The following is a 24,771-nucleotide window of genomic DNA, read 5'->3' as shown; positions in this document are numbered from 1 at the left end:
CCACTAACATTTCCTAACCATGTTTGATCTCATCTCTCGAGAGCCTGCCAGTGTGGCGGCAACCATGTAGGCAGCATGGCAGACCAAAGCTCACATTTGCTGTCTGCCACCTGGTACCTACCTGATAAAGTGCATAATACATCAGAAGTCTGTTTTTAAAGGGGATCCTGGGACGAAAGCCTGTTAATCAGTGTGAAGTTGTTGATGAAGAAAGGGCTTCTGAATATTTTTTTTTTAAGATGTTGCTGATGATGTTTCCTGGTTTTGAAACTGAATTAGTAATTGAATAGTCCTGATCTACAGACAACAAATTCTGTTGAATAAATGCCTGTCGGTTATGTTGATTGTTGATATTCGCTTGAATATATCGGAAGCAGCAGCTCTCGCATTGGTGACAAATTAAACAAAAAGCCACAGCTGCCATCAAAATTTGCCAAAGCAGCTTCAGTGCTCCTTGGAATTGAATCTGCATGTCTCTGCTGGAGAGATGAGCACCGTTCTTCCAAAATATATTTTCTCATTTTGTTTTTGGATCACGGTGGTGTATAGCGCTGTCTAACCCATAGGTGTTCGTTTGGGTTAATATCTGGTAACTGTGAAGGTCATTCCATATGATTAGATCAAACCATCCAGTGACCCACCTCTTGTCCTGTGGATGGAGGTATTGTCATCCTGGAAGAGATGTTTCCGTAAAAGACAATATCACTTAATATCACTTAAAGGTGCACAAGAAATTTTCTTCAGTGACTGATTTTTATGCCTAAACGAACAAAATAAACAAGCTCTCTTTGTTGTCATGACAAAATGACCTTAAAGGACAACACAATTTCATACTGTTTTACTTTGTTTATATGTGGCGGGCCCTGCCACCTTTCTGGCTTCACACAGTGTTCTGGGGACCTTATTTTCCAAAATCATTTTGATGGTTGATTTGTAGTCCGCACCTACATTACATCTGACATAGTGTTACAGATCTGGGATTTGTATTTACAACAGTGATGTTGCTGTGGGGGGGGGACGCCTAATCACTCAAAATGCCAATTCTATATAATGTTGCTTTATATCTGTATTGCTTTGGCTTAAAAAATAAATATTCATTAGGCTTTATTTATGTTCTTCTTATCTATGGTAACTTTTGAAGCTGTGCTTAATAAACAGGTAAAACCAGGTGTAAGAAAATGTCCCTTTCTCTAGTAATTCCTTTTATTTTCGGATCTTAAAAAGAGTTGTTTTTCTGTTTGGCCCACTGCAGGTAAACAGTGTATGGGCCTGGTAGACTTGGACCGCTCGTGGGCAGCAGAGACTCATGGATACTCGGTGCTGGTGATGACTATGGAGCCCGAAAGCTGTTCACCAAAGAACAACATGCTGGTGGGAAGGCCGCCGCAAAACGGTGGCCTGGAAGCCGACGCTAGCCAACTGGAAGCACCGGTGCATAATTAGGACTGTGGGCACCGCCGTGCAGCAGAGGATCTTCAGTCGGTGCGACTGGGGGTTTGATAAAGTACCCAGCCTCTGTGGCTACTGGCCGTGTCATGATGGTGCTGAGAATACAACTATGTTTTATCCACCCTCAACATCTTCTTTTTATCCATTTTTTAAAAGCTCTTTTATAAAAAAAAAAAACAACCTTGGAAAATCAAACAGATATTTGCTTATTATTTCTGGACTACAAGAAGTCACCAAAACCTCTTTCACACCGAAGGTGAAGGTGATAGAGCCATGGATCCCGGTACGATAAAGACGTGGAAGAGTGCCTCCTGAAAATGACTCCTCTCCTTAGTTAAATGAGCTCAATTATTGAACACTTAGTCGTAGTAAAGGAGCTTAATCCTCTCACCGACTGATACGTTAGGGTTTGTCCACACTGTGTGATCAAGCTGTCAGCGTAAACAGAAGCAGCAGGAATTACACACAGCCACATTGCAAATAAGGTACAGTTAACGTTCCACATGCTGTTTTAGCAAATAGTTTGTGTACGGCCTTCTGTGAGCCGGCTCTGTTGCCAGGTACTAACAAAAGAAGGAAAAAATTCAACACTCAAAACTCATCTCCACTTAAAGATGAGATGGGGAATTATCATTATCTACATCTCCTCTGTGTGTGTTTGTGAGAGACGGAGAGAGAAGGGAGGGGGTACTGGAAGAGAGAAATTGGATTTAAACTCATATCACACTAGTTAAAATATAGCATTTGTCATGGTTCTACAGAGAAACTGATTATTCCTCATAAAGAATGAATGTGAATATCGTATGCATCCCGTAATACGTTCAGCACCAATGAATATTTTATGATGCCAGCGAAAGGTCAGTACGCTTGATTAGATGCACACTGTTCAGAGCCTTGCAGCTCAACATCACACAATACGCTCTATATTTTCAATCTGTACACTTTAGACATACTATAGCCCCCTTAAGCTTTCATTCTCCCAGGTGAAAGTGGTTATCTGTTTCTCTGAAAAATCCCGTGTTGTCACTTTTGACAATGTGTTGCTGCCTCTTGAGAATCCGGCGAGGTAGCCGGGGAGCCAGAGTTTCCCTGCTCACACTGAAGGGGATGGACGGGAGGCGGCGCAGGGCTTTTTCCAGCATCGAGCTCATCTGAATTCAGTCGGCAGAGTCAATCTATCCCGAGGTGAATGGCCACAGACACAGCTCCTTCCAAGCACTGGAATTATTTCAAAAGGAGATGTTCATGCTCGTGGCTCTGCACAAGTGCACATTACAGAAATGCATATGAGGCACAAAAGAGGAGCGAGAGAGTAGGCGGCAGTACTTAAAGCTCTCGTGAGACAGAGGGGAGAATTCTGAGGTGTGAAGTGGGTCGATTCAGATCAAACCCCCGCGGCATGAAGGTGACTAGACAAGATTCTTTGTGTAGAGAAAATAACATGAGATATCTGAGCAGCTTTCCATGGAAATGCTCAGGGTCTCTTTGAGTACAGTTGGCTAAATATCTTTTTCGCTGTGAAATTAACAGATTCAGAAACAGGTTTATTGCCACAGAGGTTTTCACATACAACAGATTTATCTTGGGGTTGTACCCTGACTCGCCTCAGTTCAGAAGTTGACGAGATGAGGTTTTTGTGTTTTTTGAAGCAAAAGAAACCTGTGACTGAACCAAAACGATTGGCCTGTTATCTAATCGTTAAAATAATCACGAATTAACACTTCTGTATCCTTTTGATTAAACTCAGGGGACACTGGTCTCCATTTGTATTCGTTTAAAAAAAAAACAACAGAACTGAACAATTTGTTGCAGCAGAAAACCTGTTTCAGGAAATAATGGAGCTGCCATTGTTTAATGAATCTCAGTTATTACTTCTAATTAAAATTCGGTTTGTCTTGGTGTTTTCCACTTCATTACACTGGTGCTGTTTATGGCCGTTAGCCTGCAGCCCCTCCCTGTTGGTATGATTGTTTCCCCTTGTGTCAGTGACCTTATTTATGCTTTATTGTCATTGTAGCAGGCACTGATGAACGGGTGCTGCCCTTTCAGTTATCTAAAATATCATGCTTTCATATTTACCCTTTAACACGAATTGCCATGGTTTATTTCACTTGTATATATTTTCCAACAAACAAGCATTATCATGGAAGTTGGGAATAAATTACATTTTTATGCAAACATTTCCTCTTCGGTTGCCGACAGCAGGCTCCAGCTGCTGTTATTTTGCGCCCTAATAATGTTGTTTTCTATCTCCTGATGCCTCTCATCCTACTTGTTGTCAACTTATGTACCCCCCGCTTTAGGATTTTCTTGTTCATTTTTCTATTTCTGGCCTCATTTTCCACTTTTGTCTGCTGTTGCATTGTCTGCTCAGAATGTAACATAATGACTCACTTCTCCCATGGGTTTAATTAAAGGATGAGTTCACCAAAATCACAGAAACACATCTTTATTTTTTCTCACACCCCCGACAGACATGCGAGTGTGAGTTTGACATGTTGAAATGTAGTTTTTTAAAGTATTTTTAGCAACAGAAGAAATGTGGTATTGTGGTATTATATTTATTTACTTGTCCTCAGTTCATTTCCTTTGATATTTTCATGTATGTTGTTTTTACATACCTTAGATTTCCAACCCAATCACCAGAATAATTGTTAGGTTTAGGCACACAAACGGTTTGTTCAGCTGAGGAAAAGATCATGTTTTGGCTTACCTGCTTCTGTCACCACAAACACCGCTGGAAATTGTCTCGATGTCTCGATAAAAGTATCCAGTGGTTTCCTGCTTATAAATGTTGAAGCTGCAGAAATGTTTTGTGGACTACGAAACTTCACCAGACTCGCCATTGGCACATAGAGGTGAGAAGAGAATGACTGAATTTTCACTTTTCATGAACTTATCCTTTAAAAACTTAGTTAGAAAGCTCAAACTGATCGTACAGAGGAGATAATAATAATATAACTATCATACATCTGGAGACAGTTTGTATTTTTGTGTTTTGGGTGAGCTGTCCCTTTAAAGTTTCATCTGATCAGTAATATTGCTGTTGATGGGAGATCTGCCTAACCCATAACTTATATTCAAATGTGATGAATCATCATGGAATCACATCCGTACGGTCCAGTCATGAGAGTAATGTGATTAATGGTGTCATTACACCCGACAGGCATTGTCAACCCTCTCTGTAGCAGCGCGTGGATTTATTATCAAGTTGTTGACAGGGCGTAACAAGGCGCGCAGTGAACAACCGGCAGTAATCATATCACACCCTCATCTCATTCGTCTCCTGCTCCATTACTGGACATGATGGCGTTTTCCCGTTGAGCCTTTATGGAGAATATTTTTATTGACTGACTTAAATTCTCGAGGCAGCAGCAGGCTGTCTCGTCACAGACGTTTATAATTGTGCCTCCAGACAGGAAGTGCAATTCAACAGACTTTTGAATATGAAGTGCTGCTTATGACTCAGACAGCAGATAATCACACTAATGGAGTCGGACATTACTTGTTTTGTGAGAACAATAAAGATTTGGGAGTTTCAGATTTCATTTTTTTCCAAGATGTTGTGCAAAGTATGATGGGAAATCGCACTAGGAAATCTGTCACTGGAGTCGTGATGTTACTTATTTCAACCAAAAAAGTAAATTAATTTTTTTAGGGATGCACGATATATATCGGGCAGATAAATTATCGGCCCGATAATGGAAAATTTACATTATCGGCTATCGGCAGATACAGAAATTATAGACGATAATAGTGCAGCATCTACTCGGTGTTTGTGAGCAGCCAACAAACACGATGTCGCGCTCATAACGCAAAACTGACGCACCTGTGTAGAACCACGCAATGTAGACATGAGCCACACGTGTCACTACCTGTGTGGATGTTTTTTTTTAGTTACAAGAAGAACACAACATCCTAGCCTTTCTTATACTCAGGTGTGCTAACAGGTTAGCAATTTATTCTTCAAATATGAAATTGTTGGTTTCTGTTATCGCTTATTTTATCAGTATCGGCCATGAGAGTCAGGTGATTATCGGTTATGATATCGGCTGAAAAAAATCCATATCGTGCATCCCTGGTATTGTTATTGACAGTGATTGGATTTGCAACAAAAGCATTTTGTATTTATCCAAGCCCTCCTCAGACCTCTCATGTTGTATTGTAAATTCAGCCCCAGTCGTTTCCACTGCAACGTCTACCTGGGTGGCCGGTGCACCTGCGTGCCTCAGCAGGCTCCGCAATTAATTAAGGCATTTGCAAAAGCCTGCGCGGCGCGGCGCGGAGCTGCATCTGGAGCCTCTTCCTCTCGGCTGCGCGGGTCATGACGTTACACTGAGCGTCTCAGCAGAGGCGCGGCTGGCTGGCTGGCTGGCTGGCTGCTCGGGTATCCGCGCCTGTGGTTATTGAAAAAGAAGACGGGAGGAAAGGTCGGACTGCAGTGGGTGCTGTTGGTTGGAGAGCCAGCTGACTGAACTTGTGAGGAGAGGGAGCTGTGTGTGCGCTCTCCTCCCGGCAGAGTGCGTCCCGCTCCACACACACGCAGACGCACACACACACACGCACACAGATCGGGGTCACACCGGCTGGTTTCACTGAGTATCGCACATGAACAGTGTGGAGGAACCACAGCAGAGCCGTCCTACCTGCGCGCCCTCAAAGGAGAAACTCTGATCGCTTCCTCCGCGGTTTCCTCACCCGGCGCTGCTGTTGGATTTACGGAAGATAACGAGCAGCGCGGGCGCGTAACTCCCGAAAAATCATGGATTTATGGATAAAGTTGATGTTGGCGTGCAGCTGCTGCTTTGGAGCGAGCGCGGACTTTGACGGCAGGTAAGGTTGTTGTTTTTTTGTGTGAAAGAAGACATTTACAAGGTGTCCCCGCAGAGACCTGCGCTCGCTGGAGCGGCTGCAAACTGAAACACTGTTCATTGTTCTGGAAACATGTTGCTCCTGCGCTCAAATCCCTCTTCTCTATTATGAGAACTTTTTTTTCCCCCTGGTACAAACTAATAACCGCTGCGCCTCGGAGCGCGCACGGTGTCTGTGTGAGTGGAAGCGGTGTTTACACGTGCGGGAGTCGGCACAGGCGGCTCTTGTCTTGTGCGGCAGCTATCAGGCTGATTATAAAGTGATGTGACAGCACATCGCCCGGTGCTTCATGTTCAAACACGAATCTGATGAAGTATGCGAAGACAAGAGGTGCGGAGACGCGCCAGATCCCCGAAGAATGCATGTGTCCGAGATTTCGATCTGCCCCATAGGTGCATCTCGAGTTGATGAGCATGATGGATGATGCTCTTTTTCTTTTTTTTTTTTTTTTTTACAGCCTTGCATGCGTAATAAAACCAGGTTGTAATTAAGGTGGAAGCCTGGCCCATCCCTTTGTAACAAGTGTTTAAAGACCGTGTTTCCAGATTGCATGTTTTGTTGTTTGTTTTGGCAAAACGCTCGTTTTTCTCCTTGTTACAGTTAAAAAAAGATGTGTGTGAAAATGCCACTACCTCTTATTTGTATCATATTGAGATGGATTTCTGGAGCTCAGAGAAAATTTGGATGCATGTCCATCCAAACAGTGAGAGAGTTACACAAACAGACTCCTACTGCCAAAATTCCTACATCTCCAACAGAGCATGCAGCAAAGTATTGTACTTTACTCTTCCTGCTGTATCTCTGTCAGACAGGCCCCAGAGAGCCCCCACCCACCCACCCAACAAAAAAAGCTGGATGCTCTCTCTCATGTTTCGCTTTTTCAAATGAGTGAAAGGAAACTTTTGAAGATTATTGGAGGTAATTGTTATTGAAATGGTGTGCGTGCATATCAAAAAAAGCCCTTTCAGACTGACTGGCAGCCCCCGTTCCACCTGCTTGTTGATAGATTCTGACATCTGGAGGTACATGGCCCTTTTTTCTCTCACCTCCTCGGCTCAAAAGTGTTTCGAAGGGAGCAGATTTGGATATCAAAGGTTTCAACAGGGAGTGAAAAGTGTCTGTGCAAGGGGAGAGAGAGGGGGGGAGAGCATCTGCAAGCACATGCTGTATTATTGTTATTTAGGGCATCCCTTTTCTTAATCACCGTGGCTAATGTGTGTGTGACAGGCCATGTGTAGGGCTTCAACTTTTATTTCACGCATTGCCTTTGTGTAATGATCATTTGCTTGAACCTAGCAGCAGCATATTGTACATTATTAACATCCCCGCTGATTGAGTGCCTTGTCACTGTGGCCATAATTTGCCAATTTTTATGGGTATAAACTTGCCCGGGCCCCGAGTCTCTGCTTCAATATTAATTCATTGAGAGAATATCCCCTGAGACCGAGCACAAGCAAAAAAGCCATTTATTACCCAGTCTCCCTCACTTATTGCCTTTTAGAGAGCGTTCCTAACAGGCTTATCCATCTAGTCCTGAAGGGTCCTTCACGGGCATCATTGGCAAGATCATTTTGTTCTCCCATAGCTGCACATAATATGCTTACCTGCAAATCTGTGGCTGAAAACATTGTTCTGCTGCTGTTACCACTCTTTATGCAGACCGAGGACTCACAGACGACTGTCACGTAGCACTGAAACATGTTTGCGAAGTAAAAGGCAACACATACAGTAGACGGGAGGATATTCTTTCCTGGTGATGTCACTAAATTGTTAAGTCCGATGCAGCCAAGTAGCACATACCAGACCTCCTCAGTAATAATCCGAAGCCGTGGACTGGTGCCAGGTTATGTTGGCTTTGTAATGTCAGACCCACATTTGGGTTCACAGGGGTTGAGGATGAGTGCGAAAATGCTGTCGAAGTCACATTTTATGGGCATAAGACATTTATAGTTCTCTTACTGTTCAATAGCTGGTGTATGCCAACGTTTTTCTGAGGCATAAAGAGGATTTAAAGTGTAGCCTTGGCATACTGTGTGTTTTCTGACAGCGAGCAATATCTGAAGTCGCACTCCGCTGACTGACATTTCAGTGTTTTCCTGCCGACAGAGAAACTCGCGCTCAACTGTTAGACCTCACCAAACAAGACGTATGAACTTGAAAACATCACCAGGTCATGCCTGTTGTTTTTTTTTTGTGGTGTTCACTGAACAAACAGGGAGAAAAGTGGAAATCAATGGAGATATTTTTTAAAAATAAGTGCTGCCCGGACAATGAAAATGTTTTTGAATGGAACGGAATGTTTTTCAAGAGGCTATGATGCGTTTAGTCCGACCAATCAATGTGGATGTTGGGTTTAAGTCTACCTTGTACTAAGTTTTTAGTCTCTATCCTTGAATTCTCCTCCTCCTTCTGCTGTCTGCATGTTACAGTTTTCAATATCTCCATCTCTACAAAAAGTAAAGATACCTTTCGGACAAAAATGTAGAAACGATGTCTGGGTTTGGGTTGAGGAGGTCAATTGATGATACACCAGCTCTGTGTGAGTGCGTGTGTAACCATAGATGTAAAATATATGTATATATGCTTTTAAACACAAGGTGTTCTTGTGGTTAGGAGCATTTCTTTGCACATCTGTGTGATCAAAGACAATCATTGAGCAATCATTGAAATAAATCTCACAAACACATGATATGGCTCGCATAATGCGGTAACTTCGAAGCTGTTAAACTTACAATTACATTCACAGCGACGTACAGTGAGTCTGCTATCACACCGTTATCCGAAACTCAGCTAGCACATTAGCCATTAACCAAACTGACATTAGATAACATAATGCAGGCCTCGTTAACTTAAGGGGAGGAAGAAGCAGTAAGAAGTCTTCACTCAATCTAAATCTTCATGAGCAACTCAACTCAAACATCCTCCGTCTGTTTAAACCAGCAGGTGCTCTGAGTGAAACATTAGTTGAAACACCAGACAGGACTTAAGACATTACTACATTCTTGATTATATTAATGCCGGCCAACAAAAACATCTTTGAAAGTGAAAGTGTAAATTTTTCTCATTTTAACTGAACATTGGTGACAGAACCTAAACAGTATAGCTGAGTCTCCTGGCAGCTACAAGGCAAACTGTAACAACTGCGTGACAGGGTAACACAAACTCAGCCCTTAGGTTTAGATCAATTTAGATTAATGAATCCGAGAATTAATAGAATTAAATCCGAAACCAACCCAGCTTGGCCTCCAGCCGGGTTCGGATGTAGAAACACAGAACGAGTTCGGGTCGGATTAAGCCATCACTCTCTTGAGCTTGGTGGAGTTCGGACAGAGAGATGATGTTCGAGCCTCACTCTTGTCTCTTTAGCCATTTTAATGCCAGGGCTCACCTCTTGATGTCGACATCGGCTTTGCACCACCCAAGACTTTTGTGAATGGTTTAGAGAAATACAAACAAACCGCAGGTGTTTTCCTACCTGATAGAAGTGATAGAAAGCCAGACTTGGCTCTGGCACCAACACAGCACTGTGGAGATACTCTAAGTCTGGCAATGCAAGACTATGATACATCAAACTTTTTAATTTTACACGGGATGTATTAGTTTGCACTGTGTGATTGCTTTTTAAAACGTAGCACATTGTTAATGATCCTCAAATAAAATGAACAGATGAATATATTTTCCCCCCCATCCATATATGTAGAGTACTCAGTCGTATAATTTAAAGTATGTACATGCAATGAATACCAACACAGCTCTGTGACCAGACACTTGTATTGTTGCACTGAACCCACTGTTAGCTGGATATTTGGAAAGAATGCACTTGAAGTTGTTGACAATGTATACCTCCTGTTTCTACAAAGGTTGAGTGCACCTTTTGCACTCAACACTTAACACAAAAACGTTTTTCTCTTTCATATATTTGAATGAGGAGGACATTTTCAGTATGCCGCTCTGGTGAAGTGCATCAATGTAGAGCCTAGAGGAAGCCACAGGACATTTTTTCGTCGTGTTTATCTCAGGGCTACTGTGTTGCATTGCATTACATCATACAGGTGTTTTTATTTTTCTGGCCACTTCCGTTTCTTTGTCTAAACAAAGCATTTAGTTTTAACACGCCGGCTGATGTCTCACTTTAAATGTTCACCTCAGATATTCTTCGATATCCCACGTGGCGCCGCGTGTTAATGTGATCGTCTTGGCAGCCTGCGTGCAGATCTGGCAGCCTGCGTGCAGCCGCGGTGGCTCATTAAAGACTCCAGACACCTTCTGACTCCACGGGCTCATGCCTTCTGCAGGTTCGAGCAAGTCCTTCACACCAAGATGCGACGAATGCAGAATTTAACATCTACGCGTGTTTGTGAGGAAGATCCATTCCACAATCGCTCCTTTTGTTCATGAATGGATAATAGATTGATCTGAATGAGGACTACGCCTTCATGGTGCCGATTATCACGCTACACCCCCCACGCTGCTCCTCTGCGAGCGATGAGCTTAGTACTCTTCACTGTCAGGCGGGGGGAAATTGGCCTGCTCTGTATCCATTAGTAAAACAATGGAAGAAGGATGGCGTCCCCTTCGTGGGTATCAACCGCTCAGGTTCTGCTGGAGGAACCTCGTCTGTTAGTCTGTTCTTGAGGAGAGGTGTCACACGGCATGCGTGAAGGGTAATAATTATCTGCTCGAGTTCCTTCCAGGCTTAGTGCAATTTAGGATCATTATTCACAGCCTCAGGGTAATAAATACAGGTATTATGCCCACGTCCATCTGATATGCCAGCTCTCTTTGCAGTGGAATATCACTAGGGAGAGGATTTATCGGGAAAAAAAACAGCTCTTCGTGTTTGTGCAGCGTCACCGTAACGACCATTGTTGATTAAGATTTGTCGTTATTTTCAAAATGCTCAGAAATGTACCAAGAAATTAAAAATATGTATTTGACATCGCTGCAGTGCGGATGTGATGAAACGTCGAGCTGATGGACACAACTGCCGCCGGCTAAATTGAGCATGAAGAGAGGCCTGAGAGGAGCAGCGAGAACATGAAACGGGATTCCACATTCACTGTGTGTGTGTGTGTGTGTCTGTGTGTGTATTTATACATGCGTGTGTAGGAGAAAGCATTAGATATGAATATGTGATTCAGTAATCCAGGACCTGATGCATCTCACGAGGTTCCCGTCTCCTTATCGCTCCCACAGCACCAAACAGACCTCCCAGACACCTCTCGCCCACCAACCACTGGGAGCCCTCCGTTCAAACGCTGCTCTTGTCTTCATCGTCTTCATATCATCATGTGCTCAGAGTCAAATGGCGTGCCCCTCTGATCCTTACATGTTGAGAATACTTGATTTATATTTTTTATATATTTGTCTTAAAACCTCCAGGCTGCCAAATTTAAAACAACAAAAGACCCCTGACTTTTTCTTGCATCTGATGTTTTTATTTTTGCCCCATCTGTCAGTTATTTTTATTTTGTCCATAATTTTTATAGTCAGTTGGCCTTAGATATCCATCTACTACAAAGAATAGGGCTGCAAAGAGTTATTTTCATAATTGATCAATCTGCCTTTTCATTTCTTGTTTATTTTGGTCTACAAAAAGCCAGAACATATTGAGAAATCACAATTTACCGCAGTCCAAGTTTTGAATTGCTTGCTTAGTTGCACCAAAGACGACTGACGGAGACCGAGAAAACCAGTGAATATTCACATTTGAACCGCGAGAACCAGTGGATTTTGGGCTCGATTGCTTACAAATGACCTTAATAACTAATTAATTATCCTGTTAAAAACTTAGTGGCCAAAAACAGACAACGTACAAACACGCTAACAAGCTGACAAACTTGCATGTACAAAAAAAACACTAGATCCATCTCTGTAACATATTTAGTCAAAAACACACAATTGCATGATAAAATGGTGACAAAATGGCAAAAGAGCTGCTATCGTGGATGCTTGTTTTGCTTTTATCTGTAAAAAGACAAGATGTTGAGTTGGCAGCCATTTGATTGACAGCTCATTTGAGCAGATAAGAGCTTCTATGCCCACCCTAGAGCCTACAACAGCCAAAGAGTGATCCTGTCGACCAACTCTCTCTTCTTTCTCCTCTCTCCTGAGCAGGTGACACACCAACCTCCGGATGATTGATGCACCATGTAGCCAATGAGATGTCAAATCCAATAATATAAAGTTTATATCAGTTTTTAAAGCCTAAAACTTGAAAAATATGACCAGAAATAAGAACTATAATGAGTTTCTGCCCCTTTCACGTTCAAGCAGGGGTGTTTTGTGGTCATAAAACAGCTTTTCTTTTGCCTGGCACCTGGATATTTCCTTAGAAGAAATTAAGTGTTTATTTTTTTTTTTATGATTTTTATTATCTAAGTTGAACTTGGACCATGTAAGACAACGTGGACTCATTGTGTTTTCCAGCTATTAGGGCAGTTACAGGTCATCTACAGGCTTATATTTGCATTAAAAAATTTAGGCCAGAAAAATTTATAGTTAATGTTCAATCTCGAGATAATACCGGAAGCAGAACAAGCTTGGGGAAAAAAATCAGCTTATAACCTTTCAAAAGAGCCCAAAACCAACCCTGTGCTCGAACGACTCGACACCAGCTTTGAATTTACTGGGAAAGGTGTTTACGATAATAACATGATTATACAAAGATAATCAATGATTCATTTTCTGTCAATCAACTAATTGATAAATCAACAATTTCATGGACAAAATAATTGGAATACCAGATGAGGTCACTTCCATCACACAGCTTCCAAGTCACACATTATTGGCCGGTGATATGATGTCGAAGCTAATTAGCTGCACACACTGATCTCTGAGCAACATCTGGCAATCAAAACTGTTAGATGTGACTTTCAAAGCAACCTGTGGCAATAAGAAGAGTTCTGAGAAGCTGGAACAGAAAAGCTGGCAGAATAACAAGCTGCAGTCACACAATTGATGATTTGCTGATTTTTTTTCTTTCTTTATGTTAGGAAAAGGTTGGCGGATCAAGAAAGAAAACTAGTGCAAAACACCACTAAATCTCAGACATTACAACAACAAGTTTTGGTACTAAAGGCTGGACTGCCATCTGAAAAAGCTTTTATTCAGGGCCATTACAGCACAATGTGTGTAAAGGCGACAGGAGTTGGACTTGTGAATGTTATACTGAGCTCTAACTTTAATCAAAATATCTCTTTAACACACAGAATCTTTTGAAAACTGTTAAATGAATCTGGCACGGGCTGCTTCCTACTGGGAGTGATTAGCATCAATGATCACTTTGCAACATCTTATAACTTCAAAAGGAATATGAGAGCCCGTGTTGTGCAGGAGCAGGTGCACCTATAGCTGCATTAACTTCCCTCCATAATCTAAGATGATTACCTTATGCACATTGATGAATAAATCAAAGTGTGTGTGTGAATACATCAGGATGAAATCCAGTCACCCAGATTTAAACATCACTGAATGTTATGGGAGGCTGTCAGATGTTCTTTTTTTAAAGGTGTCACCATCCTCCGAATGAAGTGATGATTGCACCAGACAGAGATGTTCTTGTTTTGCCTCATGGCAAGTTTACAGTATGGAGGGACAGCAGGTGCCATGTTTATGCATGTGTGTGTGTGTGTGTGTGTGTGTGGGTGCATATCAGTGACAGAGACAGTTGTACCTAAACCTGGCTGTTGTCCAGACCCTTTCCTTTCCTTTCCTTTCCTTTCCTTTCCTTTCCTTTCCTTGTCCTTCCATTACATTTTCTTGCCTTTATCCTTTCCTGTAATTTCTGTCCTATGTCCCATTTTCTTTCCTTTGCCTTTTCACTTTCTTCTCCTTCCTTTACCTTTCTTACTTTCTTTTGCCTTTGCTGTTCTTTAACTTGTCTCTCCTTTGCATTTTGCCTTTTCTGTGTCCTTTCTCTCCCTGTTGTCTCCTCACCTCTCCTCTCCTCCTTTTTTTCTTTTCAGGTTCAACTTTATTTTGTCACTTGAAGGGCAATAGGTTGTACTTTTTCTTTCCTTTCCTCCCTTCCTTTCCTTTTCTTTTCTTTTCTTTTCTTTTCCTTTCCTTTGTCCTTTCTCTTCCCATTGTCTCCACACCTTACCTTACCTCTTCTCTCCTATTATCTCCTTCTGCTTTTTTTCTTTTCAAGTTGATCTTTATTTTGTCCCCGAAGGGCAATTGTTCTTTTTTTTCTGTCCTTTCTTTTGTTTTATTCATTTCCTTTACTTTGTCTCTTTCCTTTCCTTTGCTTTCCTTTTTTTACCCTTTCATTGTCTTTTCTCTGCCTTTTACCTCCTCTCCTCTCCTCTCCTCTCCTCTCCTCTCCTCTCGGTTTGCTTGGAGAATCTCCCTGCCTGACTGCGTTCTTGCTTGCCAGGCAGCAGACAAACATTTTCCCTGGATCTGCCACTCTCACTTAGCATCCATCGGGTTTTTTTTTTCCAATGAGGTGATTGGCAGCGGGGGCAAGCATTAGCATTTCCTCATCTTGGCATAGAGACGCTAACAGGCAGGGATAGTGGCAATGGATGTGCCTTGAATACTGAGCAACATGCTCGCTCTCTCATCGCGGCACAAAGGAAAGCGTCTTTTGTGTGAAGGAAGTATATCAAGAGAGTTTTCTTCTTTGTCTTGTAACTGGATTAAAGTGTTTCCTGCTCCTGCTATACAACTGAAAACCTGAATAGTCACCTCAGGTCACTCAGTTTTCATATAGTGGTTTTGTGATCCATGCAAAACTCTCATGTGCTCAAGATCTTGATGAAAGCAGCCTCAGTACTTAACGAAAAAGAGGTTTCTTTCTTGTACTGTAGCAAAAATTCACCCAGCCTGTGATCCATTTATTTCTCCCCAGATTTTAGGTAACATGTCCGAGCCAGGCTCTCAAAGTATGCGGCTTGGATTTTCATCAGTATCCTTAAATGGACTCGTTCCTTCGCCTTATTCTCTCCATAAATATGTGGTGAGCCTTGGTACAGATAAAAAGGTAATCCACATACACTGTGTGCCAAGAAGCTATTTCTTGCTCTGAGCAGAATAGAACACGGAAGAACAAAAAACATCCGGCTGTAATTTCTCTTAGAAGAACTGCAGCGCGTGAAAATACCCTATATCCGTGCAAACACTAATACCTGCGTGCTCTCGCTGTGGAAGGGATGATGGTATCTTCCACTGTCAGGATATTGACTGATAGGTCCTTTAAAGGGACACACACTCAGGCATGTAATAAATGGATACAGAAAACATTTTCAAGGGCATCAGACAGGACAGTATGGAGCCTCTAATCTGTTTCATAAGCCTTATAATGAACAGTAACGTGGTCCTCTCAGATGTGGTTGTCAGTGGTGCTTTGATGCGCACGGAAGGATAAATTCAAATCGGGCCTGGCAGGCTTTCAACGCGGGTCTTTAGTTTGACATCGCACAAACCAACAAGATCTGATGCGCTATCAGTTTTATTTCCGTGACAAGACGATAATGTGCTACAGGGAGTCAGTGAAAAGTCGGGTTTCAGCACCCTCAGAAAATGTAGTGCGAGTTACATGATTTAGAAATTATTGCTCTTGTGTTTATATAGAGCTGAAACAATTAGTTGATTGACAGGAAGTTAAGCTGCAACTATTTTGAAAATCAATTGAATCAATATTTGTTGGCTTCAGCTTCTCAAATGTGACTATTTGCTGCTGGTCTTTGTCTTACTGTGAATGACAGTAAACTGAATATTCATTACTAAACACTGTAAGTGATGTACAAATGAAAGATGTCACTTTGGGATCTGGTAAACTGTAAAAGGCATTTTTTACTGTCAAAGTCTGCAGGTCTCCAAAAAGTGTTAACATGTCACATTTCTGCGTTAAAAATGTCTATAAAAACAACTATTCCCGTGTTGTATGTTTTGTTGAGTTGTGTGCCTACATTATCTCGAATGTTTCCAACCTTGTTCAAACCCAGAGAAGTCTGTAATCATATTCAAGGTAACAGCAAATTTCTTATTGATGCCTGTCGCCATGACTTCCTTAGAGAGTCTGAGAGTGAGGCAGGAAGTCTATGACTAAACATAACATGAATAAAACTTTAATAAATTGCCTTGTTTTTGAACATTTCTGCCTGAGTCACGTAGGCAAATTTACACCAGCAGTGGTGGTTGTTGAAGACAACAACTCCCATTATCCCATTCTTAGTACTCACCACTGTGGCTTCACTTTGTCTGCCATTATTGTGCCACTAGCCCGCTAACAGCTTTGGCAATACCAGTGGCGGTCCTAGCTTGCATGACGCCCTGGGCAAACCTCAACTTCAGCACCCCCCTCCTTATTTGTATTATTATCTCATTCGTATTGTAAATATTAAAATTCTGAGTTTGTATTTCTTCTCCAAAACTACATAGTGCCCCTTTAAAAGTTGAACATCTGGGAAACACTGTCCATCCACTTTGACTGGGTTTGAGCACCAAGCATCAGTAGTTGGATGGAAGTAAGATGCCGTGCAGCGATCGTCTCAAAGTCCGCTCACCTTAATCCAAAGCCTCCGTTTTTTCTCCAGTACTGATGAATGTATTTCTGTCATAGGTAATACCTGTTTCAGCAATGAAGCGGAAAAAAACAAACAAAAATGTAGCGATGTTGAAGGAGCCTCAGGCCGCTGCATCTGTATGCGCTGCCGTTGCGGTCGACAGTCTTAAATTTGAATTTATGAGGTCTGAATTGTCAAAAACATCTATACAGTTTAAAGTATTCATCTTTTAATTGTGTATTGGCAAAATGAGTCAAGCTCTTTTGTGTCAAAGTCCACATTTCTGACATTAACCTACCACCGAACCTAATACTGTATTGCACTTTCCTGCAGGCAAAATGTAGATTAACCGAACTCACTTCCCTGACCCTACTCCTACATTAAACTAACTGTGCTTCTTCGCAGGACCACTTACCTTTACACTTACCTGTACTGCTTTAATAAGAAGATGAATTATTCAAGAATCAGTCTTAAATTTGGTTAAAAAATAATCTCGAAAAGGTCGTGTAAAGTATTAGATTTAGCCCCTGACTGTTTTCTGACATTTAATAGACAAGTTTGACTTCTGTATTGCTGCACTTACTAGAAGGGTGCAAAAAGGTTTTTTCTTTAATGCATACTCAAGTATGGTACAGTACATGTGAGAATTCACAACCTCCAGTGCATTTGAAGAGCTCTCAAACACTCAAAAACATCAACACAGATTAGTCTGTTCAGTTTTAATATGTAAACCCAAATGCATGAACCAAAGAATCATAGATAAAAACTCTCCCAGGAAAAAACCATTTAACAGCAGGAGACTGAAATGAATCATGTAAATGCTCTGAAGCCTCCAAACAACATTGAAAAGACCCCTTCTTTTCATTAAGACATTTTAATTGGCTGTGAACTAATTATGTCATTCTTTCACAGGTGGCCGCGGCAGATGGCCTCGTCCAATGGCCTGTGTCGATACGGGGCCAGGGTGGACTGCTGCTGGGGATGGACGCGCCGCTCCTGGGGTCACTGCCAGCGTGAGTGCCATCATGCCTGCTGCTGCTGCTGCTGGGGCGAACAGGGCTAACAAGGTTGCGAGGTTTCAAGCTGGGGTCAAACATGCTATTAGACGGAGGAGCACCACAGTAAATGGAGGCTCGGGGAAACACACACACACACGCGAACGTTGTCACAACAAACAGCTAATGGAGCCTCACACACATCTTTGACTAAAGATTGACGGTAATGGCTGGTTGGACCGGAGGCCTGGTTGACAGTTTCATTCACGCTGCGGGGGGCCCTAATGAGGGGGAGACTGCAGCTGCATGTGGACACATTCAAGGGTAGATGGGAGATTGATTATAGATTACTAACGGGCACAAACAAGCTAGCTAACGCTGCCAGATCAAGAAAAATGAGGCACACAATCCATGGTGATATCAGGTGCACTCATCTGTTTACCCAGCTGAGGGATTCAGAGGACGTGTCCGGTCATTACGCCCGAGTCAGAATGACTGTGTGAAATATTAACGCGTAACATTTCCAACATATTTACATTGTGTAACCATCCTCCGCTCTCCTGTAATGCTACCCTGGGAGGTGTGAATATTACTAACATGGCTTCAAATCTGGGCAGTTGCCTCACAAATGTCAGATCCTCTGCTCGGCTCGGTGCTGGTGCTGGTGTAGCTGCTGCTTTGCTGCAGAGGTTTAAACAAGAAGGGGTTAACGCATAATCAGGCTCTTCACACAGCAGGAACGATGCAACCCGCTAAGTTGAAGGAAGAGTTTGTGAAATATACTTATCCATTTCCTGGCCAAGAGTTAGATGAGAAAATCAATAGCACTCTGTCTGTTGGACATGGAGCTACAGCCAGCAGTCGATTAGCTTAGCATAAATGACTGTAAACCACCAGGAAACCAGACAACATACAGTATAAAGCTCTCGCTGTACTACCAAATTAAACTAAGAAGATATTTATTAAAGAGTTTCAGTGGGGCCGATAGCTGGATTGTTTTTACTTTTTGACAAAGCATGGCTAGTGCTTCCTCGTTTCCAGTCTGCATGTTAAGCTAAGCTAATTGGCTGCTAGCGGTAAATTCACATTTAGCATGCAGATAAGAGAGCTGCCTGTCTTCTCTTCAATAAAAGTTTTTGTTTTTTTTAAACTATTGCTTTAATGTTTAACCATACTTCACTTTACAAACTGCACTTCCTCGTGCTTGCAGTGCCAACTCTACAGCACACGTCTGTAGTAATCTTGACGCCATTTCATACGGAAATTTATTAAAATACTTTAAAATACCGTTCGTTTTTGTATAGTGTTTTCAGCATTTTTGATCATTTAAAAAGTTATGTATGTGTTTTTTAACTAGCGTGGTTAGCTTGTCAGCTACCCCAGCTGGCTGCTAAAATGGAGAAAGAGTTGAAGAGATAAAACTTTAATCCCGTATCCAGCAATGAGGTCGGAGCTTTACGGCTTGCTTTCACAAGACGATGTAACCGCTGTGTCGGTCACTTTTTGCAGCTCTTTGAAGCACCAAGTGTAATGAAGGAGTCATACTAACCTAGTTGACACATTAACGCTAGCGGTTATCTATCCATCTACAGTAAAGGATAAAAAAAGATCATATATACAAAAATGAACGGTAAACTGTTAACAATCATGGCAAGAACAAGCACAAGAACACAGCAGTAACCCAACATTTCACTACTGTGACCGCTTGTTGGACCAAAGTGGCAAAGTTTCTGTTATTTGTCACTGATGCATTATGTTGTCGAAGCTGCTCATTTTCTTCCCTCAGACCTGTATTTCACAAGCTGATCCTTCACTTTAACTCCTTTTTTGATTCTTTCTGTCTTCGTTGGCGGGCACTTTTCCATCAAAATTTGACAATTTCCATCTCAATAGTGCCTCTTCTCTATTGTTTGTCCCACAACTGCGCTCGCCTACCACACAGATAATGCATGAAAATGACAATGTCTGCCCCCTTTTCAATCAGTGTAGCCATCCAAAGCACTCTTTCCTTTTCAGTGAAGCGTATCTAAAATGTCCCGGTTTGTACAACACGGTGGAAACACAAAGCAGAACGCCAAAGCTTTACAAATTCTTAAAAGTTGAGTTCTTCAGTTATGGGTTGTTTAGTTCCTGCTGTGGAAAACATAAAGGTTCATAACTCTGCATGCTGGTGTCAGGCGGTAGAATAATGTTTATTAATCCACTCATTTTGTGTTTTTCTTTGCTGAAATGACCATATTTATGTTCTCATTGTACTGAAGCTAATCAATCCATGCTACAGCTGACTTTTTTGTTTAACTCATTGTATTTTGTACATGAAATATGTCACACACTGCTCGTTGGGTCCAAACTTCTGAGCCGCTGCAGCTTAAAGATGCTACTTTTGTTCACTTCAGCTGCTACTTTTGACTCCAGCTTCATGTAAGAGTGGCAGAGTGCCATCTTTTCGCTTGATGTTGGAGCGCACTGAAAGGTTTCTTATTTTGTTCTGCAGAACACAAACAGTATTACTGGAGTTCGTGGCCTCAGTGTTTTGTATTCTTACAGCTCAGCCAGATTAACCTCAGGTCTAGGCAAGACAAATCTGCCTTTATCCACCTCTCGCTTCATGTCTATTAGAAGCAAAATATGATAATTTTATTCTTACATAAACACTGAGAGCCAAAAAAAAAAAAACTTCTTATGCTAGCGGTTTATGGGACAAACCGAGACTTGTAGCTTGAGGAGGGTTGATTTCACGCTTATAAATTAGAGTTGTTCTCGTTCAAAGAGCTCCTACCTTTTCCCAAGGCCTTGACACTTGAACTACACAATCTGTGCTGGAACAATTTAGGCAAAAGCACCACTGTTTTACACAGACAGCTCAATTGTGTCATTTGATAGGGTTTGTCTGAACACAGGGCCAGACTCAGCAGTAATCCTGGCAGGAGTCAGCCGCCTCACTGCCCAATAGATCCCAGTGCATCTGTACTGGGCTCTCTGCCTTTACGGCTTGCCGTGAATTCAAGGTGGAATAGATGTGGGTTTTGGACGAGGACGAGACAGAAGAAAATTACTTCATTATCACAGAAGCTGAGATTAAGGGGCAATGATTCATGGGCTAATTTTTTTATTAGCCCAAATTTCCACGACACATGTCCTAGTGTAGCTACAGCTCCTCAGAACAAAACATTCATTGTTTCGCCTCTAGAAATGAAAGGCGACGATACATCATACGTGACATTTATTTAATAATAAATTAAGCACAGTAAAGCTAAAAAAAAAAAGAAGGTTTGCATCCATCACTCAACCAGCCGAACAGCAGTGTGTCAACATGTTTTCTTTGTTGTTCTGGAGTCCCACATGTTCCACGTTGAGCCAAAAATGAGAAAATGTTGAGTTTAACCACCATTTCAAGCTGCTACACCACTTTCACTCCACCGCTACTTTTTATTTTTTATTTTTTTTCTTCAAGAACACCATATCTGTTCTGTGAGTTAAATCGCTCAGCGAGTGCCTGCCTTAATGCGTCCAAATGCTCCCGACCGGGTGCACAGCTCAAATCGCTCACTTGAGACTACAATCAGTATTCCATCAAGTCTGTAAGGTGCTGATTTAAACCTCGGAGGAGGGAGGTGGAAGGTTTGAGGGAGGAAAGGAAGTGTAATCACGGGTGTGTATGTGTGTATGAGAGAGAGGATGCAGTCATTACAGATTTTCGGGTCTCGGAAAGGTTTCTGTAGCGATAGGAGAGATTAGATTGGAGCTATCGGATTGTGGCTTTCTCAGCCACGGAGCTCAGCGATCGGTTTGTGGGACTTCCCTCAAAGAATGAGAAACTTAATGGATCAAGCTCCCAGGAACTGAAAGAGAGCAGGAGAGAGGACAGAGAGGACTAAAAGTTGGAGAAAGTGAAAATCCTGAGGTGTAAAGGAAATGCTTTAGAGGTAAGGAGTTGAAGATGATTGCTGCTGGAGTGGGGGAGAGAAGTCAGGAGAGGGAGACAAGTGAGTAAGTCGGGCAGATGGAGGAAGAGAGAGAGAGGGGTTTTAGATTTATAGAACTGAAGCTCCACTTATAATGTTCTGACAGGCCATCCGGCAGGCAGAGCCACACTCGAAGCTACTTATTCTAACCAGCTGCCATCGTGAACGTTTTACTGCCACTGACAGCGTTTGAACATTTGCTCGGCAGTTGCATTTCCAGTGTAGTACAGTTTACAGTAATTACACTGGAAATCATTTTCATATCCTCCGCTCCTGATGAAGATGGAAGGATGCTAATCAACAGGTTGATCCCATCAGTGTTATTATGCAAATGGACCACCCAGTCAGTCAGGTGATGCAAGATGTGTGAGGTTGTCAGAGAGGCTTTAATTTGAAGTGTGTTTCATCCGTATAAGATGCTCTGAAAAGTGGCTTTTGCTTGGAAAATCAAGAAGACAGATGTTTTTAAGACCGCTTTAGGGACTGATTAAACAAGTGAGGATTACACAGCCCAGCATTCATCTGAATTAAGTTCATACCGGACAGTTCTGCACCTCACATTTAATGTTAGTCCGCTATGTGGAGAGTGAGGATGTGAAGGGTGGGGTGGATTCAGGTGTGGTGCATCCGCCTTTCGTGCAGGAGACAGAAGTCTGTGTCCGGTCACAGGTCTGCAATTAATGTTTTGGGTTAACCACAAACTTCCTCTCACTGTAACCAGGTGATTTGTTGCCTAAAGCTGAACCAAAGCTTATTTACTTTGACGTCAATCTTTCTCTAACATCAGCCACGTCATACCTGCAGTGAACTAGAGCCGCAACAATTAGTCAATAAGCCAGTTAGTCGGTTAAAGGATAACTACCGTTTTTTACAACCTGGACCTTATTTCTAGCATAAAATATGATCATTTACTCACCCAGATAACTTTGGTGTCATTTGGCGTCGTTCGGACGAAATTAGATCCAGTGGAGCGCCGCGTATATCCATATAATGCAAGTGACGGGGCACCGAAGCGCAGCCTCTATGAGCATTATCTGCCACGAAACTAGTTCATTTCACCAATATTTTGTTATGATACGCTAGTGCTATTCCCCTCTGAGTCCGGGCTCGTCTGTTATCAACATCCGGGGTCTGTAGGTTGATCTACTACCTCTGACCTGCAAGATGTCATCTCTGAGCTGCGCGCACCCGCGACAGCCAGCTTGTTTACCTGTAGCTGCTACTGCTAGTTTGACCCCGGATATTAATAACAGACGAGCCCGGACTCAGAGGGGAATAGCACTAGCGTATCGTAACAAAATATTGGTGAAATGAACTAGTTTCGTGGCAGATAATGCATTATAGAGGCTGTGTTTCGGTGCCCTGTCACTCACATTATATGGATATATCGGCGCTACACTGGATCTAATTTCGTCCGATCGACTTCAAATGACACCAAAGTTATCTGGGTGAGTAAATGATCATATATTTTGCTAGAAATAAGGTCCAGGTTGTAAAAAACGGTAGTTATCCTTTAAAAGGAAATTAATCGGCAACTATTTTGATAATAGATAGTTTTTAATAGTTTTTCCAGCAAAAATGTCGTTGACATTGACATTGCATTGTGGGTATTGTCTGTGTAATGGGTTTGAATATATTCAAACTGATACTGAAATTTGACTTGATTTACTTGAGAGTTGGCTCCTCACAAAATATTGAGTTTAACTTTTAAAGCAACTTTTGATTAGGTAAAACGATTAAAGTTGCAGAAGGCGATTCTGGAGAAAGACGGTTGATTATTGAGAGGTATTCCTGGATCAGCAAACTTCTGACCACCTTGACTCTTAGTAATCGACAAACTTGCTTCAGACTTGCCTTTTGCAGCTTTAAACATTGACGAGACACTAACTAGAAGGCCTTGTGTAGCCACACGGCTTGAATATCTAATTTTTAAGGCTTATGCATTAAAAAAGACTTTTTTATTTTAATGGACAAAACTCTGAGACCTTAACTTGTCTCAAAGGGCTTGACTTGTTTTTGATTAACTTCCTCCAAAAGACTTAAAAACTGCTCTGATAGAAAGACGCTTTTATTTGATCCGCATTGTAAAAGGAGCCGGGTTGAATATCAGCTCCATATTAAATAGATCACACATTATAATTCCCTCAGAGGTCCTGGTGGATTTTACAAAATCCATTGAGGCCGGGATTTAGCTTGATTGAGTGCAGTCTTTGTTTCGACAAATGGTGTGGACAGGATTAAGGCAGGACTTTTGAATTGGTAATTCGAGCTAACAAGTGAGCGATGAAAGCAGAAAAGTGATATCTCTGTTTTAGTAATTCGCTTTATCGCGATTGTCTGTGCCGCTTCCTTGTCTGCTCCACTTTCTTTTCATGCTTGCTCGGCTGTAAAGGCTCGTCAAAAAGTGTGCCTATTCATCTGCTGGAGGTAATAAGGCGAAAGCAAAGTGAAGAGGTGTGCTCGTAAAAATTAGAGCGAATATATTCAGAAATAAAAGGCACAAGTTCAGAATTGCTTGACACAATCTCGGCTTTAAAGGCACTTTGAAATTGGCTGATTTGAAAATCAAACGTCTTCTCAGTTATCTGTTCACAGTCAGGTGGCTGCAGCGTTTGTTTCTATATTAAAGGAACCTGAGCCGTGATGTTTTCATCTCTCAGCGCTAAGAGAGATTAATATTAGTGTTTCACACAGCGTGTGAGGGGAAACTGCTTTATTCACTTCCATTTAGATGTGAGTGATAAGGAGTAAGCAGTTAACATTTTCTGGAATAAGAGAATATCCCTGGAGACTGTGCTTTTATTGGACATCGTTTTAATGATTAAAACTCAATTGTAATTGCATTTAAAATCTACGATTACCTAAAGGCAGCTGGGAATATGTGTGGCTCCAGAACTCCCGACTGTGTGTGCACGTGTGTGGATGTTTTTTTTGTCAAAACCACCACGCTCTGCCCTCTAACATCATGTTAATTTT

At 41.9% G+C, this 24,771-nt stretch overlaps 2 protein-coding genes across 4 annotated transcripts in view; both read left to right on the top strand.

Moving 5' to 3' along the window:
* The window catches only part of gstcd (glutathione S-transferase, C-terminal domain containing), a 58,519-nt gene extending 54,637 nt beyond the window's left edge, over positions 1–3,882 (top strand). For both annotated transcript variants that reach the window (XM_084341108.1, XM_084341107.1), the window contains exon 12: positions 1,253–3,882. In XM_084341108.1, coding sequence (XP_084197234.1) covers positions 1,253–1,443 — 191 coding nt within the window. In that variant the 3' untranslated portion in view covers positions 1,444–3,882. The remainder of the gene's footprint in view (positions 1–1,252) is intronic.
* A 1,857-nt stretch (positions 3,883–5,739) lies between these two features.
* npnta (nephronectin a) overlaps positions 5,740–24,771 on the top strand; it is a 57,225-nt gene continuing 38,193 nt past the window's right edge. The window contains exons 1-2 of one of the 2 annotated variants that reach the window (XM_084364573.1): positions 5,740–6,282; positions 17,748–17,848. In XM_084364573.1, coding sequence (XP_084220699.1) covers positions 6,212–6,282; positions 17,748–17,848 — 172 coding nt within the window. In that variant the 5' untranslated portion in view covers positions 5,740–6,211. The remainder of the gene's footprint in view (positions 6,283–17,747; positions 17,849–24,771) is intronic. The other variant, XM_084364574.1, reaches the window with a different exon arrangement.

Source organism: Pagrus pagrus, assembly GCF_965226575.1.
Source record: "Pagrus pagrus genome assembly, chromosome: 2".
NCBI lineage: Eukaryota > Metazoa > Chordata > Actinopteri > Spariformes > Sparidae > Pagrus > Pagrus pagrus.
This window is presented reverse-complemented; position numbering and strand designations above follow the sequence as displayed.